This window comes from Macrobrachium nipponense, chromosome 27 (assembly GCF_015104395.2).
Source record: "Macrobrachium nipponense isolate FS-2020 chromosome 27, ASM1510439v2, whole genome shotgun sequence".
In the NCBI taxonomy this organism is placed as follows: domain Eukaryota; kingdom Metazoa; phylum Arthropoda; class Malacostraca; order Decapoda; family Palaemonidae; genus Macrobrachium; species Macrobrachium nipponense.
The window spans coordinates 16,286,880-16,308,328 of NC_087216.1; the positions used below are offsets into that span (position 1 = coordinate 16,286,880).

The window sequence follows — 21,449 nt, forward strand, 5'->3', positions numbered from 1 at the left end:
GAAGCTTTTGAGGCCGCCGCCTCCGAAGACGAATCTACGGCTTCGGTGCGGGGAGCAGGAGCTGAGACCTGGGAGGAAGGTTCTAAAACTACATAATGTTAATTTCATTCTCACTCATTCTCGACCTGCTCGAACTCCTTGAAGAAGCTTTACGTACCTATCCCTTTCAAGTTTCCTAATATAAGAAGAAAGAGCCTTATATTCATCTTCGTTCAAAACCTCACACTCTTGACACGGGTTACTAAACGAACATTCATTCCCCTACATTTAACACAGAAAGTGTGAGGGTCAACCGCAGCTTTCGGCAACCTCACCTTACATCCATCGGTCAAACATACTCTAAACAAAACCGGAGTTTTGGAAACAGAATCAAAATCAGACATTCTACAGGAAAATCCAGCGCAAAGTCAATAACGGTCCACAATCAGCGTATGCCAAGCCAACATAGAGCGAATACGTCACCAAAATGTCCAAATCAATCTCCAGGCAAGCGAGAAATGAAGAATATATCGGAATGAAACGACAACAGTTGTTATCGCTTCAGCGACAGAAAAAAATCTGGCTGGAGAGATAGATTGGTTCATACGCCCGCCACCCAGCGGCGGGTAAGGTAGACCACCTGACCTACCTGTCGCGTGTGCCGCGAGATTGAAATTCTGTCGGAACGTCGGAGACTAAAGCTAAGTATATATCTGGCAGGGAAGTTCATGTACAAAACAATGAAATACTACAACAATTTGGACCATTCAATACGTAACTTAATAATAAAAAATGCAAAACCTGTAAATAAAGTATATTAGTGTACAAGAAATATTATTACTGTAACGTAAAATGTGGAAGCTTACCTTTCGAGTGAGGCTATCTCCGAAAGTGGAGGCAGAGGAGGAGGAGGACAAACAGCAGATAATGTACGTACGTACACTTAACTTTACGGAAAACACATAAAAAATCTAAGGAAAACTATAAAACTAAAATTTACGAAACACATTAACAAAACTGTAACACTTAACTTTACAAAAAACTAAACATTAATTTTTTTTTTCTTTTTTGATTTTTAAGTTTTTACTTTTACGTAGGTTTTTTTTTTTTTTTTTTTTACAGAATTTCAACTTCACCACTTTCAACGTTCTGTTTTTCATCACTTGGTTCTTCCTTTTTGCTTTCAACTTTCTGTTTTTTATCACTTGGTTCTTCCTTTTTGCTTACTCCTGCTAATGCTGAAGGCCTCTTTAAAAAATAACGATCCAAGGAAGATTGCTTCTGCCTACTTTTCACAATTTTCCTGAAACGACTCAGGCAAACGTCATCGAACCTGCGCAAGCATACGACCTGTGTGAGCCTTTTCAGTGTGTCTTTTTCGATAAACGATTGCACTTTATGAAAAGCGGCTAGAACATCCTTAATTTCTGCCGTTGTCATAGGCTCCTCCTCCTCTTCCTCGCTGCTGCTAGAGAACTTCTCTTGAACGACGTTATGTTGCATGGCCTCCAACTTCTTCAGGTCATCCGTCGTAAGCTCCTCTTGGTGCTCCTCGAGAAGGTCGTTGATGTCGATGACCAGCCCCACTTGCCGAGTGCAACGATCTTGTCAAGATCTGGTTGGGGAAACAGCTTCGGGATCGTCAACTGTTTCTGACTCTGCAGCACCAGCTTCGCCCACGTCGAATCCCTCGAAGTCTCGGGCGGATACGACATCAGGCCAGTTTTCCCCTCCACGAGGAATTCAAAGTTCGCCTCGAAACCTCCTGCCAAGCTTGGTTGATGAGTCGGATGCAAATGACGATGTCGAAATGCTCCTTCCAAAATTGACGCAAGCTGAGGTTTGTGGTATCGGTGATGTCGAAACATCTCTTGAAAAGATGTTTCGTGTACAGCTTCTTAAAGTTCGCTATCACTTGCTGGTCCATGGGCTGGAGGAGAGGGTGGTGTTGGGCGGAAGAAAAAGAATCTTGAGGAAGGAATACTCCGCTAGGATATCTTCCTCGAGGCAGAGGCTGGGGAGGGGCATTGTCCAACACCAGCAGACATTTCAGGGGAGGCGCTTCTCTTCCAAAAATTTCTTCACTGTCGGGCCGAAACACAGATTTACCCACTCTGTGAACAAAAGCCTCGTACTCAGGCTTTTGCATTAGCCCTCCACATCACTGGAAGCTTCTCTTTCAGCACTTTGTGGGCCTTGAAGGCTCGAGGAGTCTCGGAATGATACAACCAGTAGGGGCTTCACCTTGCAATCCCCCACTGGCGTTTGAACAAAGTGCGAGCGTAAGCCTGTCTTTCATAGGCTTATGCCTGGGTAGCTTCTTCTCTTCCTCCGTGATGTACGTCCAGCACAGAGGGGCATTTTTTGTTCCCAAAAAAGGCCAGTCTCATCACAATTGAAGACTTGCTGAGAACTGTAGCCTTCCTTGGTTATCTTCTCGTCAAAAGTTTTCTTAAATGCTTCGGCCGCTTTCGTGTCCGAGCTTGCAGCCTCCCCGACACACCACCGAACATGGATGCCAGTCCGTTTACAGAATTTCTCGAACCCAGCCATGTGAAGCCATGAACTCTGGGGTTTGCGTTGAAGTCCCTTCCCCTCTGTCGTCTTCCGCCTGCGCAATCAAATCGCCGAAAATAGCGCTGGCCTTGTGGGCGATTGCTGTCTCCATTACTGTATCGCCAGCGATTTCTTTGTCTTTTATCCTGACGAGGAGCAGCCGTTCCATCTCGTCGTGCACGTGGCTCCTCTTGCTGGACAAAATAGTGATGCCCTTCGACGGTGTAGCTGCTTTGATGGCATCCTTCTGTTTGATGATGGTGCCTATTGTCGACGGATTACGGCCGTATTCCTTTGCGATCACACTCAATCGCATACCAGCTTCGTACTTCTTGATGATCTCCATCTTTGTCTCCAAAGAGAGCATGCACTTCTTTCCGTGAATTTCAACTTTCTTGGGACCCAAGACTACGTTATCTTGTACGTAATTTATGTATAAGTAACACAATAAAGTTTTTGCACAACACGATAATAGTACTGCAACGAAATCACTAATGAATTTACGTTACTAAACAAAATCGTTGGACCGAACGAATGCCGTGTGCGTACGATAAAGATGTTGGTACGAAGAGGCCGAGATAGGTACGCACCACGTATAAGTATAAGATGCATGCTGGGAGGGATGCTGTCCAATAGGAGAGAAGGATTTCATGTAGTGGACTAGCATCAGGAACCAATGGGAGAGCAGGAGGATGGTGGCGAGTCTACTAGTCCTAAGAAGGCGGCGCGCGGCGTGAGTTTCAAAATTGTTATCCGGGCGAATCTCGGACTTTCAGAAACCTTTCGTATCTTGAAAACTTTTCGTATGTAGAGCCGTTAAATTTTTCGCATTGGCTTTCGTATCTTGAGTTTTTCGTAAGTTGAGCCTTTCGTATCTTGAGGTACTACTGTACTGTACAAAATGGAATGCATTCAGTTTCCATATAAATATATGTACTATCAAGAATGTAAAAGCTTTTATTCACCTGCTCCTTATTCAGATGAACGTTAAACGATGTCTGATCACCTATAGAGCGAACAACTTGCCCACTTCCAACAGGTAAGTAAATTAACTTTTTATCACTGTCATGAAAATTCTTCCTCAGTGTTCTTGACAGCTGAGACGTGTATGGGTATCTATGACTTCTCACTAGTTTGGCCTTTGACGAAGATGCTGACCTTGCCGTGCTTCTGATTCTTTTGATACTGTTGGCAAAACAAGTTTTTAGTTTTGAAGATAAGTAAAGAATAAGCAGAAAAAATATTCAAAAAGTTTATTCATAAGTTAGGTTTAGACATGAAGCAATTTCTACCTTCATCAAAGCAGGCTAATATTCTTGACTTAACAGCCCGCTTGTTCTTCTATAACATGACTTAGTCCTTCATGAATGACAAAATACCCTGAATTAGTACATATGAGATGTCTGAAAATCTACCACTTACACTGCCAAAATGCATGCTTCACTGTATGATTAAACACAAGTGATGTCCTCCTCACAACTTATAATAAAACTTAATAAAGATGGTAAGTAAAATAATTTAAACTTCATCAAATATGTTAAAGAAACAACTTGGTTTCAACAAAACTCATTTGTACAAAATCAAAAACATTCTTAATAAATAATTACCTGGTAGAAGGTCATACTCTCTCTCCTGAGATCGAGATCGCATGACACCTAACTGTCTGCTATTCCTTGACAGGTCTTTAGGCTCACTTTGTTCTGGATCACTTGTCGGCATTAAATACTGTGGGTTCAAATCTTCTTTAGTATCTTTAGTATCACTCTCATAATGAACAGCTTCCTTCTGTTGCCTGCAAAGTACACAAGGAATTCAAAGAAAATACAAAATAAAGATACGTATATTTAAGGATGCACTCCTTCACATCAGTTGGCACTCAGACATCACTCAGATATATTGTTCCTCAAATTTGTTTTACATTATTATTAGGTGGTTTAACCAGACCCCGAGCCCAAACTAATACTCTCACAGGGTCGCCCTGAAGTATTTACTGTACCACAAAAATCACAATTAAATTATATTTAGTAAATTGCTTTCTTTAAAACCTTGATAACTGGACACATCTACAATGATGAAGATTCTGACAAAATTTCTTTAGTAAAAATTTATCCCTACACCTAAACTTGCCCTTGTAACTATTTCATCTGCCCCAAACCCATTTTCTTGCTCATTTTGGCCCAAGACTAATACACATGGCATTGTTCTTTGCTTTCCCTTGTAACGTTTTAAAGCCTTCTTCTGCATGTGGCTCCTCTCTGAATCTCTGACTCAGTTGCAACAAGAATCAGTTTATCTGGCAACAAGAAACTCCTTGACTTGGTTCTGGGGCCTAAACATAAGCAGAGGCAGAGGAAGGTGTGGAATCACTGACATCAAGCATTACAAGTGCTTCTGAAGAAAAAACTCATTAGGAAGTGCCTAAGTACTCTCTGTGTAACTGGTCTGCATAAGCAGCATCAGGTATAGATGAGTAGCACCAGAACGGCCTTGGGTAGAACTGCCAGACAACTTGGACACAGCAAGCATGGGAGAGGAACTGGGTAAAACAAAACTTTCGACATGTGAGAAACAGCACTTAACTGCATGAGGCAAAAAAAAAGTCTACTGCATTAGTATGAAGCAAGAAGGATAGCGTAGACACAACACAATGGCTAGAGAATCCATGGCTTTTCATATAGATGATCTTTTGCAAGCAAAACTTTCAGAAATATAATACGTACATACTTTCCATCATTCATCCTTTATAGACCTTAAACTAAAAACAAATGAATATAAGTTGTTTAGGTAGAATAATTCCATATATACATAAAAAAATACAAGAATGGGATTCTGCAATGAATGAAACAAATCTACCTTGGGGAATCATCTGGCGAAAAATGGAGACGTGGTACATTTGGAAGAACCTTCTTTTGATCTGATTGTGCTACTGATACTTCTTGATGGAATCTGCGAACATAAAGTTTAATTAGACAAAATTACTATATACACAAGACTTCATCTGGATCATATATCAGCAATAATTAGCTCAAATTTGCTGTAATTGTTATTAAGTAAGTCATTATGCTCATAATCAAAATATAGATATCAGTTACGATAAGGGCAATTAGGATTGAGAAGACAAAAAATACATTTTGAATGCAGCTTATACAACAATCATATTCAATTCCACTTTCTTGCAGAGGGTCTTCAACCAACCTTTCCCTGCATATTACAACCCTTGATACTTTAGTCCTCCTTTAACAACAGTTCTGGGATTTGAAGGTTCAAGTACAAATTAAGAGGAAACAGCCTAACCATTTACTTAAATCTTACAAGTCCATTCAAATTACAGGGTTCTATTCTTTCACTTGTGCTTTAGTTTTAATGCACACAAATGAGCATTATGATATACTGTAAGTAAAACTCAAAGTTTATAATCATAAAGTATAATTGCTGATCTAAGTTTCCTATGAAGTACTGTAATAACAATATACATGGATAAAAATTGAAATCAATAATGCATTTATCCCTTATGTCATGCATGTCAGCCAACAGATAATAAATTACACTTAATAAGATCTATTAGGTATAAATGTCATGAACAAAATATTCTCACATATTAAGTATTAAACCTGAGGCACTCATGCAGGGCATGCAATTGTAATGAATACTTAAATCAAACTTAGATTGCTTCCCTTGAGGTACTCAAAAGCTCTTGTGAAAAGGAAAATTTACAAGATAAAGTGGTACTATAGTATGTTTTCCCAAGTCATCACAGCATAGTTAACAATCAAATAAATTTCTGCCTCACATCGAGACCAAAGCCCAAAGGGCTTCACCCTTGCCTGTCACTTGAGAGTCCTCAGTATGATCCCAGTTTGAGAGAGAAATTTATGTCTACTGCTCATGTGATTGTGCTGATTTCAATATCAGACATAGGAATTTGAAAGTGTCTTTAACCATTCATTTACTATACCTACAGTAAAAAGTAATTAGCTTACCACAAACTTTAAAGGACTTACGCTTCTGGCTGACTTTGTACGCTGACATTTTTCATTAGGGTTTTGGGAGGTCTAATGATTTCCTCATCCGAAGAGTCACAATCACAACAACTGTTGTCCTCCTCTATCTTATGATGTGACCTTTCTTCTTCTCTTCTTCTTAATCTATAAATAAGGGCTTGTAAAAGTTTTACTGTATAAATGCATTACTATACACAGCTGGCAGATTTGGACTACAAAAAAAATTAGGCAAAGATCAATTTAATAATTTTTAATATACATCAAAAGGACATCAATACAAGAACTTCATAAAGAATATCTCTGGTAAAATTAATAAGAATGTTCATAAAACTTCATAAAAATCTATGTATACTGTATTACCAAGTCAGTTTCACTAAATTTATGCAACTCTTAGGACTATGGTAGAAATAAATATGTTGTAAAAAATTGAAACCAAACTGAATGGAATTACATTAAGAGCAACAACAAGAAATTTGCAGCCCAAAGATTGTACTATAAGCTCTTCTTGATATCCAATGAACCAAAAATATCATGTCTCTCAAGAAAAAACTAGACTTTATTTTCTGAGGGTCACAACTAAACAAATTTGACAGTTAAGATAATATATATACTATGCCATATGACAGTTTAGAATGTCTTTGCTAATATATGAGCATGTCAAATGAATCTGAGGATTGGAGGGTGGATGGTTAACAGCAATTTGTGGCCCTCTAGCCTTAATAGTTTTTAAGATCTAGCTAATGGCAGATGGACAGAAAAAACTTGCACAATAGTTTTCTTTTACAGAAAACTAAAATTGGTCATGAAAAAAACTACCTAGCCACATGGGTCTGTTACCACATCACATACACCTACTTTCTTTGTTTCTCAAAGGTAAGCTATACATGTGAAATCCACTTTATTGTTTTCTAGCCTGTAATTCACAAGACAACCAAAATTGTTAGGCTATCAGACTACCAGACTAGACTAAGCTAAAATAGGGTAAATGACTGAGTGGCGACATAGCGACCACCGATCCTGGAATGCGGCCACCTTCCTGAAAGGTAATTGAATTCACTGCCATGAGCATCAGTCAAGAGTTGTGGGCCATCCTGGCAGCACACCTAGGCCTCTACATTCCTCTCAAAGTAAGTGTTTTCTCCTAAATTACGAAATACTATTGGCATAATTCAAGCACTTTTTCAGGAAGTGCCTGCGTTCCGAGAGACGTGGCCGCTATGTCGCCGTTTGGTCATTTACCCTAAACTTAATCAAACAAAATGTCACTACCCTAGTAGATAATAATAGGGTGCAAATATGTGAAAGGTAACTTTGGCTTATACATAAACTTGACTATGCAACAGGTTAAACTTAAGTTTAGTTTACAACACTTGCTAGCTTAACCTTGCAAGTCAGTGACATAGGGCTACCTTACCCTAGCCTAGGCTCAAATTAATACTACAGCTTGTAGTTAGCTAGTCAATACACCTCGGTACTACCTATCTGTGGAGATATACCTATGTATGCCATTGAAGAAATAAATGCATAGGACTACTAGTCTATTTGAATTTTAACCTGAAAGACTGCTTACCTGAGTGAATTGTTTTCTTCCCAGACAGTCTTCCTCACTTCAGAATCATAATTTTTGAACATAAGTCGATACGTAGATTTTTTGTGCACCATGTTTCCCGCATATAAATTACAAACTAATTATTCTTAAAACATTGAAACCTAATTTCCGAAAGGCTTACACGACCACAGATTGAATTTGTAAGGGAATGACAGCTTGTACGCCCTACAAGCCTTTAAATATTTATCAATCGCTAGCATTCGCCACGTTCATAATATCTTTTACCGACTAAAAACAGCATTCTAAATTTTAACGAATGTATGTACAACAATAACGACCTATAAAAATTAAAACAACAACAAAATACTAAATGAATGTTCATCAATAACGTATTTGCCTACACTGAAGCATTACTTTAATAAATTTGGCAAACAACATCCCAAAACATATTTACAGTTGTGGCTACACCATTGAACGCGCATCCATATGTCAACACACTTCTTCTTCTAGTATTTACAGGATGTAATTGCTGACAGCTACCCTACGAATACTGATAGAAGTAGAGAAGGAAATAAAGGAAGGATGGGTGATAGTGAATAAGGGAAATATATTCATCTGCAACAAATGGGAAGCTTGATGTTTATAAGTAAGTTACATAAGAACTGAAAAGACATATGATGACTATCTGAAGATTTCAGAAAAAATGAAGTGCCGAATACCTTCTCATTATTACAAAAAACATCACAAGGAAATGTTCATCGTTCATTCTTCTTTCCTATTGTTTCTTTACATGTCTGTCATTAAAACTACTAAGCATTTCAGGTGGTTCTTATACATTATATAAGGGACCATATTCGTTCAACGTAACAGAGGCTTAAGTCTCATGACAGCAGAATTACAAAACCACAGATTAACGTACTACTACAACTGGAATAATATATATATATATATATATATATATATATATATATATATATAAATAAAATTATATCTATATATATATTATATATAAATTATATATATATTATATAATATTATTATTTAAACCTTTATCCTGAAGCATTTAGATCTAACAAATAACGAGAGAGAGAGAGAGAGAGAGAGAGAGAGAGAGAGAGAGAGAGAGAGAGAGAGAGAGAGATGAGAGAGAGAGAGAGAGAGAGAGAGCGTCAAATATGAAATATAAATAAAAGAGGAATAGTGCCTGCAAGCATTAATGTTTACTGCTTGCACGCACCTTGGGCACCTCAGCATGGTCGAATCTTGTTATTGTTCCAAGCTGATGACCACCACAAGGATATCTTTGGCATGCTCTCTCAAGTTAGATCTATGGACTCCGGCAGTTGCCATTGTCTACAGAGCCCCCACTGCCTCTTCCAGTGGCAAGAAAAACTATACTCTGTCGATTTCATCTGTCCACCCGCCTGTGGTGTTTGGCGTATGCTAACACTGCGTCCGGGCTTTAGATAGTTACGCTATGTGTAAGTTTTAAAGGTAAATAAAAGGATATCTGGGTGTACATTTGCAAGTGAAGTTGTGTTTTTTGGTTTTAATTTACTGTATGCGAATTACACCGTTAATATTCGAAATAGGATATTGTTATTATTGTTGAATGTAAGCTAAATGTTTTAGGGCTGTTGCCTTGTATAATAAGGCGCCCTATGAGGTAATGTAAGACTTGCGATAATCTTACGCTAAGTCGGTTGGTATTGCACTTCCATCTTCATGGGAGTGTCTTGGGGTTTGTAGATCACTTACGAAGTCGGTATTATCTTCTTTGGTTAGGACGACGATGTGTTAAACTCATGATGATTCGGTGAGGAGGTTCTTGTAGAAAACACGAAGTATAAAAAATATATATATATTCTTCTGAAGTTTTTACATGGTGAAGATCAGGTATGATTGTACAAGTCTTCTAATGACGATAGCTTGATCGCTTCTGCCAATGATGATGGCTAATTCTATTCTCTCTACATGATAAAGCTTAGGTAAAGAGGTACAGGTCTTCTAATGACGATAGCTAACTCTATTCTGCTCGTCTACCATCTCTGTTACAAGTTATGAAGGAAGCAGATAGTAGCTCGAACATATGAACATACAATCAAATGAGACACGCTACAGATCACGTAGGCCGTTTGAATTATAGGTCGCGGTAGTTGTCTCAAGCAGGGAGCTTGGACTAGAGTTTATAAACAAATGAATGACTACAGGTGACGGCATGTTATCTTAGCCTACTTTTATTGTATACGTCATCTTTAGCGTCTCTAGTCTTATCACATTCCTGCAAGCAATCTGGTTGACCTCTTTAGTTTTAGTCTTTTATATATATGGACTAACATTCCATATTTTTATTATGTAAACACTTACATTAGCTCGGTCAGCTACCAAAACCAACTACTGAATATTACTCAAACTTGACTTGCATTTGACTTATAGGAGTGTGATACAGACACTATGTGAATATATATATATATAAGTAAATAAAAAATTCATTGTGACATGAATTGATTCAAGTAATAAAATATAAAACAATGATATTGGTAAATAATAGTGATCACGTGATATATAATGATACAGTTTTTTCACTTCATCTCATTAAGATACATATGCTACAGAAAATACTAACGTACTCTGACAATTGCATAGAATGAAGATTAACATGATAAAAATCATATTTTAAACTGATAAAAATTTCATATATGAATTGATAAAAGTATTAATGTTTATGCTGATTGATTCGTTGATTTTTATGCTAAATGTTATATATCTGATTCATTAATCCATATACTAACTCATATATAACTGCAGATATTGGTAAGATAAAAGGTAACAGATTGATTATAGGCTACCTGATTTGTTTGTACATATGTATATGGATTTCATATAATTATGATTAATATATGTGCACTTTAAATAGATTCCTATTGCGTACACGCAAAGATATATTTCGATTCCATTATTTATGATCGTTTATATATAGATTCCTAGTGCGTACATGCAAAAATATGTTTCGATTCTGTTATTTATGATCATTTATATATAGGATACATGATACTTTATATATATAGGATACATGACCGGGGTTATACTACTTCACTTTTAACTAGCTTTCGAACAACTTTTCGTCCATTACACAGTTCCAGACAACCACCTATAGCCAAATGAAAGGGCCAATTTCACAAGGTTAAAACAAGGGGAAAATTTGCCTGGGCGGGTCCAACGTTCTATTTTGCGCTCATACTTATTCTCTGCATCCTAAGCTACACGATTACGTTCGCGATGAATAAAAATCATCCCCAGCACGAGTCCTTCGCCAGCAAAGTAGAGTTGAATATCCTTCGGGTCGTAATTTGTTGGAAGTATGTCCCTTTTGTAGTCAATTCCGACAGCCGCCGGAGCGTTCCGCATTAAAACGAGATTAACGACGAGATACGGTGTCGGTCGAAGAAGTCCATGAAATTCCTTTCACATTGTAGGCGGTTGTTACTTGACTGTAGTCGTCCCCGCTGCGACGAACGATTTTTTGAAGTTGCGATGTGAAACTCTCGCACTGCAGGATACTGTAACCAGGTTCCATTAATCAGCCTGCAAGTGAAATTATACTTGTCACAAGGGCAAAGTAAATTCAGACGACATCCAAATACAGGGGAGGGGAGAGAGCCATTTAGACCAGACTTAACCCACATGAATTCGCTGATATTTTGGAATTCAAAAGAGTCCGCTGTACAAACTTTTTTATCCCTGGCATTAACAATGAGTGAACCTATCCAGGTCTATGATGACTGTAAAAATATCCATAATTATAAAAAAAATAAACAGATATCAATACGAATCCCAAAGAAAATTCGATATTACCGGTAGTAAATTACTAGACAAAGAAGTGGAAAAACGGAGCTATTTGTAAGATTGCCAGGCAACATAAGAGTCAAAGAGAAGATTAATCATGATTCTGGTATTTCTCTATGCTAACTGAAATTAAGTTGTGATAAAATCTGATCCTATGTGCCCCTAACAAAAGTTTCATATTCAATTTTCTCGCGCGCATCCTCTGAGGTTAATTTTAAAAACTTTATTAATAGGTAGGAGATGCAACGAAAAAACCCACTATGTAACTAATTTCTAAATAAACTTTGGGTTTTTCAAGAAAATGTGACAGTTTCCCATGAATGTTTTACTTGAATTGTAATAGGCTAATGTTGCAAGTAAATATTTCATATACATATCTTGATACTTCTAAATCGTCTATGAGGTTCAGAAAAAATTAATTCATTTTGTTGTTATAGAAATTCTATTTGCTTATTTTGTTATTAATTTTAAAATGATTGCAACTCCTTAACTAAAGTTGCATTGCGCATACGGATAGACACGTCTGCCTTGCCCATGAGAAGTTCGGGCTAAGCATTCCTTTCTCCAGTCAATCTGCTTCGCAAGCAGAGACGACACACAGATGAAGCCTGTGTAAGCAGATTATTGAGGTTAAAAGGAACAAATGCTGATACGGCAATGATGACGTCGTCACTTGGCAGGAGATTGCTCTCAGCCAGCTAAGAGTTACGTTACTTGCTGTAATAAATACGACTTTAGGATAAATTTTTGTTTTTTAATACTCGACCCACATGAGAAGAATGTCTGAAAAAAAACAGTACCAAATTGAACAATATATTAGTTTCATGTTGGAAATCTGCATGATTATGTTAAATTAAATATTCCTTATTCAAACTAATGAAAAAAGGTTTCCATACAAAATTTTTATATATACTGTTTGCCTGTATAAGATTATTCGCATCATAGATATAGATTTTCAACTTCTAGACTTCTTGACTTTAAAATCTCTTTTATTTCATATTATTTTATTATTTATTATTATTATTATTTTTTTTTCATTGACTACGAATATAAATCACCGGGACAGACAATATGTCAGTAGGTTTTGATGTGTTTGAACTTTTAGCTTATTTGTCATTACTAAAGCGTTAAGTTTGAGTTCAAATCTTTACGCATATATATTTGGATATTTAATTAACCTATGGTTACGTTTTGCTTATTTGATTTTATCGTGATTCCTTTTTTATTATAATTTGTAACCCTTCCGACTTCTTACGGAGTGATTATTATTGACTCCACTTGTATCCATATTTATTTATTTTTTTATATTTATTTATTTATATAATTTTTTATATATATTTGATAAATTAAAGGTTGAGTTGAATATGTGGAAAAGTGTTCTAGCGGCGTACCGTATAAGGCTACTTGCGGCATCAATTCTATAGATACAAGATATAAATGATAAAGGTATTTAAAACCGCGAGAACTGCTATAATCCAGTTCGGATCCAATATCACGAGTTGTAACTCGTAAGACATTGACACTTCCTATTTAATTATCCGTTATTCTACCAAACCGATTGACTCTGGGTGATAAAATATATTATTGGTTTTCTTAATGGAAAGGAATTCACACGAGTTAAGGAGATTATTGATTTACACCACCCGAGTCAGATTATCATGTGTTGAATTCCATGTTTACTGATTTAGCACTCATAAATATTCCTAACGCACTCAATTGCGGCCCTGGTGTTTGTTTTTTCATAGGTGCTATTAATTCTATATAACGTGTCAAGGAACTATTAACACTAAGAAGTGTTCATTCCCTCTGTCAGACTCGTAATTCTGTAATAATTCTACGTATATTCTTTCAAGGATTGATTTGGTACAGGATAGGCCCTTAACTGACAGGTGTCTTAGTGTGTCCCTTGTTTTCATGACACGTGTTACAATCAGTTATGTGCTTTTTATATCTGTAAGCATTGTAGGCCAGTAAAACAGTGATTTGGCTTTCTGTGACATAGTAGGGAACCCTGGATGACGGAATGCAACCAGTTTATGACGATTGGTATGAAAGAGATTATTACTACTACCTGGTCGTTAGTCATCTGCTGTGTTCTTCGGGTTTTCCTCGTCACGGACCTACATATAATATTACATTTGATTACATTATTCTGATACACATACTTTAAATATACTTTTGCTTTAGGGTTTCTGCTCGAAGTGTTTATTGTTTTTGTTTAGCCGCTGACCCTGTTTCCATTCGAAGTGTTTATTGTTTGGTGTTTATTGCTGCTGACTCTGTTTCCGTTCGAAGTGTTTATTGTTTGGGTTATGTCTGTTGACTCTTGCTTTGTTCAGTTTGTAACAGTTCTGCGCTCCAACCCAGATATTCAATGCTCGCGATCTCTTGGGTTAAGGAATTTTCTTGTTTAGATACGGTTTTAACAATAGGCACGGATGTTTCTATATCTTTTAGTCCAATTAATGGTTCTTTGCTGTATGGTGCGGGATTGCGGGATAATGCGTCAGCTATGATATTTGCTTCCCAGGTAGATATCTTATCTTGGCTCCAAAGACCTGAATGATCATTTGTCACCGAGTTCCTTTTGGACTGTGATTAAAGCCTTTGAAAAACTCGGTAAAGGACTCATGTTCAGTAAGGACTTTATCAGGATTGCCATAGATTATGAACTTAAAATGTACTAGTGAGTTATACCTAGCCCTTCCTTGCCTATTACTGTATATTTACTTTCAGAGGGCATTTAGTTTACGTGAATAAAAAGCTATAGGAAAACTGTTTATCATATTACTGAAGTAGTACCCCTCTTACCCCTTGGTCTGAGGCGTCTGTTGCAATAAAAAAAAATTTCCTTATTTAAATCAGGGATTTTTAAGTTAGGTGAGCTGCATTATTCCGCTTTTAAGATATCGAACGCCTGTTGATGCTTTTTAGACCATAATAAATCTACGCTCTTCTTCGTAAGATCTGTTAAAGGAGCTGTCATGATTGAAGAGTTACATATTTACATACGATTGTAATACCCACTACAGCACCAAAGTGCTGTATCCCCCTTTTACGTTAATAGGTACCGGAAAGTTATGAATAGCCGACACCTTACCATGGACTACTTTAAGACCTTGACAAGACACATAAAACCTAGATAAACATGTTCGGTTTTAAAAAACTCACATTTAGATATTTTACTCTGAGACTAGCTCTAGTTTATGTGAATGTACTTCTAAGGTATTAGAAAAGATTACAAGATCATCCTTATAGGCATGTAGGTTATCCCCTAAAAGTCTCCAAACACTATATTGTAATTGGGGCGCAACGTAAGCCGGAGGCATACGTAAAAAATTGATGATGTCCCCTGAGTGTGCTGAAAACGGTGTATGAGGTACAATCACTTAGGTAATGGTATCAGGTAAAAGCTTTTAAGTAAGTCCAAGCTGGTGAAAAATTTATTCTAACCTAACAGAGATAAGATGTCGTCGGTACATGGCACTGGAAACTATCGGGAGTCGTTTCCTTGTTTAAGCGACAGAAATCTACGCAGGTACGCCAAGTCCGATCTTTTATGGCATGACGTTTTGAGGGAAAATTATATGGGCTATTTGATTTCCTAATGGCTCCTATTACTAACATATTTCAACTTCGTCATTTATCTCTATGTTGAAATTGCATTGAGAGTCTATACGAAGGTACGTATATAGCTTTATGTTTGTCCTTAGACCTTATTTTGTGTTAAATTACATCCGTTTTTTTTCCCAGAGATCACTCGCTAGTGGAGAAACTTCCTGGTATTCAGATAAAAGATAAAAAAAAAAAAAAAGTTTCTGCTGAATCACCTCTGCTTGAATGACTTTACGGATATTACTTTAGATAGAGTATAAGGGAGATTCATCTACGACTGATTGGGCGGGATTAAAAATTAGCAACAATAAAAAATGCGATATTTATATGTATAGGTTTTTGTGGATTACTATATTAACTTGTTGCTGCGAGTCAACCGTGTCTAGAGCTTTGTTCGCGGAAATCGTTATATTTCAGAGTGTCGGGAAGGATTAAAATTTCATTTCCCAGCAAAGTCTTTTTACACGCACTAAGACATTCGAGGGTGCATGCTTCTCGAGATTTTGCGTGCAAAGTGCGACTGCGGTTGTGGGAGAATTCTGTTGGGTCATTTGAACAATGTTACGATTTATAAGATAAATTGTATAGTTCCTTTATATAAGTTATTATTTGATTAACTGTCTCATTTTTGTTCAAACGGATTTTAATATGTTTGAAGGTTTATAGGATTTTCCTTTGATAAACACGCCTTATTTTGCAGGATGTAAGATAATATTTTGTATACCCCTAGATGGATATTACAATTACACTAGATACAGATCAATGTTTTTTATAACTATAGAGGTATCTGTAAGCGCTCGCTTATCCAGACTTCTCATTAGGGAAGTTCGAACAACAGACGGTGAGTCCGTAAATACAGGATATTATGTGTACTAAAGAAATAAAACAAGATATTCTAATTTTTACGGCGCGTACAGTTGGGCTTAATCCACCACTACTTATAATAACTTATTGTATTAAAATTACTAGAACCTGCTCTGATTACTTGATACGGTCGTGTGATTCATAGGAAAAATCCTTTTTAATTCAAAAAGGTATGGGCATAAAAATAAAAGGTATGGCATAATTGATCCAACATCACTTTTCCCCACTCTGCTAGAGTCGCTTATTGTGTGGAATTTGCTATGCTTTGAACACTTCGGCAGTTTTGACTGACCTTGACCGCTTGACTAGGTGACACAGTCACCGAGTTTGCTTGTTTGATTCTGAACGGGCTACTGTTTCTATTTCTTTTTGTAATAATTAGGATCCTTCTCTTTATTACCATCGGCAACGTAAAAATTGTGTGTTTTTAACATTATGTTGCTGGTAACGTATAAAGCAATGAATGACGAACTATTAGGAACTGAGCGATTACTATTAAGACAAGTTATCTCTACTGCATTCAATATTAACTGTTTGTACTTCATTCTTTGCTAAAATTTGAAATAGTGAGGGATCCTGGTCAGCGCATTTAGCCTAATGAAAGTTTTTTACAGACATGTTATTCCTTGCAATCCAGCCGTATTTTTAAAGTTAAGTTGAGTCATTGAGGTTCGATATTTTATATAACTCAAAAAACTCAAGGCTAAAACTGCGATCGGGACTTTGCAAAGGAGCATTTATTGTCATGACCCGAAATAGTGTTACCTCTAATTTATCTAGATTTGTACGGGTGTTCCGCTTGTTTTGTGTGTTGTTTTTCTAATCACTACGGTGCCTAACGACCCTGTCCATGCATCTGTATAAATACAGACGTCCCCTGCGTAAACGCATATTCACTGTTTAATATGATTTGTTACGTAAGGGATTAATAATCACCCAAAATGATAAAATTAACATATTATATGATTATGATATTTCAGTAGAACTTCTGGAAACAGACACTCAAAGATAAAAACTCGCAGTAGCGAAATCTCAATGATGTAGATAATTTCTGTAAAAAAGTAAGATTAAGAATGTCTCGTAACTTCAGCCACAGGAATAACGAAATTTGACCTGCAAAGGAAACACTCAAAGTTACTCCAAATGAATAAAAAATTGTACTTAGCTTGCTTTTGTGGGAAGTCACGGTGTTCCGATAACGACACGGCCAGGCCGGGCCTCCTTCTCTATTTAGCGGATGACCTGGTTTGGCTTTAGTTTCCCCCGTGCGCGTTGTTTCGATGATTCGAGCCCTTGAAAGATCCGATGCTGCAGACGTGTTCGGTTTGTTTCTTGAAGTGCTGGAAACGCTCACTAACGATGTTTTCTTGAATGAATCTAATGAGAGACGAAGCTTGCGTTGCCGTAGGAAAAAGGACACGTCGGGTTTGTTTCTTGAAGTTATTCACTAAAACGATGATACTAAGTTGCCTGAAGAAACTCTTGCTTTTCGTCGTCGGTGAAGAGTTCTTGTTGTTTTCTGAAGTCGCTCACTAAACGATGATACTAGGTTGCTTGAAGAATCTGCTGCTTTCGTCGTCGTTGACTTCATGATTTATTATTCTGGTTTATCTTCGGAGAAGTTGTAGAGTCCTTCTGGTACGCTTGCCACCACTTTTAGGGCTGTTGCCTTGTATAATAAGGCGCCCTATGAGGTAATGTTAGACTTGCGATAATCTTACGCTAAGTCGGTTGGTATTGCACTTCCATCTTCATGGGAGTGTCTTGGGGTTTGTAGATCACTTACGAAGTCGGTATTATCTTCTTTGGTTAGGACGACGATGTGTTAAACTCATGATGATTCGGTGAGGAGGTTCTTGTAGAAAACACGAAGTATAAAAATATATATATTCTTCTGAAGTTTTACATGGTGAAGATCAGGTATGATTGTACAAGTCTTCTAATGACGATAGCTTGATCGCTTCTGCCAATGATGATGGCTAATTCTATTCTCTCTACATGATAAAGCTTAGGTAAAGAGGTACAGGTCTTCTAATGACGATAGCTAACTCTATTCTGCTCGTCTACCATCTCTGTTACAAGTTATGAAGGAAGCAGATAGTAGCTCGAACATATGAACATACAATCAAATGAGACACGCTACAGATCACGTAGGCCGTTTGAATTATAGGTCGGGGTAGTTGTCTCAAGCAGGGAGCTTGGACTAGAGTTTATAAACAAATGAATGACTACAGGTGACGGCATGTTATCTTAGCCTACTTTTATTGTATACATCATCTTTAGCGTCTCTAGTCTGATCACATTCCTGCAAGCAATCTGGTTGACCTCTTTAGTTTTAGTCTTTTATATATATGGACAAACATTCCATATTTTTATTATGTAAACACTTACAAATGTAACTATCTAAAGCCCGAGATGCAGTGTTACCATACGCAAACACCACAGGCCGGTGGACAGAAGGAAAAAAACCGAATATAGGACTGTGTAAGAACGTGGGAGTTACTGCAGCTTTTGTCAGATTTGCGGGATTCAAGGTATCCTACGAAAGATATGAACTTATGTTCTGTGCTGGTATCTTCTCTAAGCAACACAACAGGGAGCTGTAACGTCGCGTATTATCTAGGACAGGGCTCTCCAAACTATGGCCCACGGGCCACATCCGGCCCGCCACATAATTTCTTCTGGCCCGGCAAACAAATCCGTGTGTGGTGGCCTTGAAAAAAATAATATTTTCGCACGACTGGCATCAGAATGTGAATGGATTTGAAAATTGGCATTTTTTGCAGATGAGAGGTCATATGAATCAATTGAATCTGAAGTTGGAAGGCAAAACAAATTTGATCAGTGACTACTTTGTTCATGTCAAGGCATTCAGAACAAAACTTGCGCTACTTGAAGGTCAGGTGAAAGTTAAGAATTTTGCTCATTTTCCATGTTGTGAAAAATTTCATGCAGAAAGTAAAGTTGAATTTCCTTCTTCATTTGCACATGAAATAATTTCAGAGTTGAAAAAACAGTTTCAGGAGCGATTTGCTGACCTAGATGCCAATGCAAATTAAATCAGGCTCTTTCATAATCCATTTGACTGCAATGCTGAAAATCTTCCAACTCAATTTCAAATGGAAATTATTGATCTCCAGGCAGATGACAGACTGAAAGATAAGTATAGAGAAGGAAATCTGATTGAGTTTTATAAATGCCTGCAGCCAGATCAGTTTCCAAATTTGATAAAGTTTGCTTGTAGTTTTGTGTCCATTTTTGGTACAACATACTTGTGTGAAGAAACATTTTCCAAAATGAAGTATGCGAAATCTAACTATCGAGCAAATTTGTCTGATGATCATTTGAAATCAATTCTTACAATTGGCTCATCTAATCTGGAACCTGATTTCAATGAAATTTTGAAGTCAAAACGTCAGTATCATTCGTCAATCTAATTTGGTTGCATAAAACTAAAGGCAGGAATCTATTTAGTTTACCCTGATTTTTTTCAACAAGATATGTTTTAATTTTTTCATGTTTATACTGTAGTATTTGAGGCAATTAAATTACTGACACTGATTTTTTTTCCTTTGGCCCGCATAAATGTGGGAAATATATAATGTGGCCCTTGCATTGAAAAGTTTGGAGACCCCTGATCTAGGATAACATCAGCATGGGGCAGCTGCTGAAGATTCTGAACGCTAGTCTTTTGTAAGGGTCGCAATGAAAAACCTCTAGGGCTGTTTTCCCCTTTTTCTATGCATTTTCTTCTTCTTTGAAGGCCGAATGTCTACCTCCTTGTTCTTGTATTTCCCCAAACCTGGTTTAGACGAGGTCATCAAGTCTCTCATACAACTAGCCTCAGTCACCTACCTCCTTGCTCTCATATCCCCAAAACCTGTGGTCTAGACGAGGTCATCTAGTCTCTCATACAACTAGCCTCAGTAACTTTTATATGAAAAAAAAAAAATCCCCAAAATACCAGATTTCTAGTGTTTGTGTAACCCTAAACAGATTTTCTACAGGGCGAAATACCAACAACCTTCCCTGAGGCCACCCGGAGAATCCCATGATCTCAAAAAACCACATGATCTCAGGCGTTCGTGATTCACCCACAGAGCTCTGGAATGCTGGCTGACATTTGGTTAATCCAGAAAGAGGCTTGCTCACTTACCCGTCGGGTCGTCCTCTGTCAATGACTTATTCATTTCACCTTTTTGACAGTTGTACTATTTGTTTTCTTTATGGAGGTAGCTGCAGGCAAGCCAAGACAAGAAAAAAATAACATGATTTTGGCAAAATCGAATGGAATTAGCGAGAAGTACGATGCGTCTTCCATAGTCACCTTTATTCTTAAGAGAGGAAATCAATAAATCGTAAAGAAAAAAAAATGAAATAGAGATAAATGCGAGCTGAATGAGAAAGGAATCTTGTTTTTCTACCTAAATTTCTAGGTAGGGCTAAATGTATACTCCTCAGGGAAGTGGACTAAGCACGGGACTACGCTGTCGTTACGAGGAATTTCACAGGATGCTGTCTGAGAGAGAGAGAGGAGAAAAAGAGAGCAGAGAGAGAGAGAGAGAAGAGAGAGAGAGAGTATTAGTAGTAGCAGCAGGAGTAATATCAGGAAAAGAGGGAACGAGTCCAGCGCATGTAACTCATCATTAAGTCAAGGAGCAGCATCGATTCACGATAGGCTATCGGAGGAGAAGAGTAGTAAGTCATTCCGGGACCGGATTGCGAGAGAATCGGTAGTGTCACTCTCCCAGTTTATCCCGAGGTAACGAACGCCGCCAAGTTACACCCGCCAATCGGGAGACGAGATACAAGTCTACAGAATAGGGCTGGTTTCTCAAAAGCATCTGCAAAAGACTATTAATACATATATACACGTAGATATCAACAGTAGCTTAGGTTACCTCAACGAGGCGTAATCAGACCTTTTTAAATCTTCTGAATCTCATAAAAACATCGAATTCGCGATCCACAAGATTGTTTTCGGTGGCCTGCGGATAAGCGCAGATTTTAGGTGACGTTGCCAGTTTCTCTGTCAACTG

General features: G+C 37.5%; 1 protein-coding gene across 1 annotated transcript; it reads right to left on the reverse strand.

Moving 5' to 3' along the window:
- Nucleotides 1–3,076: 3,076 nt before the first annotated feature.
- Nucleotides 3,077–8,374, reverse strand: LOC135200862 (uncharacterized). The gene is made up of 5 exons (XM_064229570.1): nt 8,107–8,374; nt 6,537–6,680; nt 5,389–5,481; nt 4,143–4,327; nt 3,077–3,720 (listed from the first exon to the last, which is right to left on the reverse strand). The coding sequence occupies exons 1-5, from the start codon at nt 8,196–8,198 to the stop codon at nt 3,665–3,667; spliced, it is 570 nt and encodes a 189-aa protein (XP_064085640.1). The 5' UTR covers nt 8,199–8,374; the 3' UTR covers nt 3,077–3,664.
- Between the last annotated feature and the right edge of the window lie 13,075 nt (nt 8,375–21,449).

What these genes read in the sequence shown, in the direction of transcription:
- LOC135200862 (XM_064229570.1), bottom strand. Translation starts at nt 8,198, where the DNA reads ATGGTGCACAAAAAATCTACGTATCGACTTATGTTCAAAAATTATGAT. An exon ending in GTACAAAGTCAGCCAGAAGC is followed by an intron (nt 5,482 to 6,536) that starts GTAAGTCCTTTA and finishes TTATGTTCGCAG; the next exon opens with ATTCCATCAAGAAGTATCAG. An exon ending in AGAGTATGACCTTCTACCAG is followed by an intron (nt 3,721 to 4,142) that starts GTAATTATTTAT and finishes TTTTGCCAACAG; the next exon opens with TATCAAAAGAATCAGAAGCA.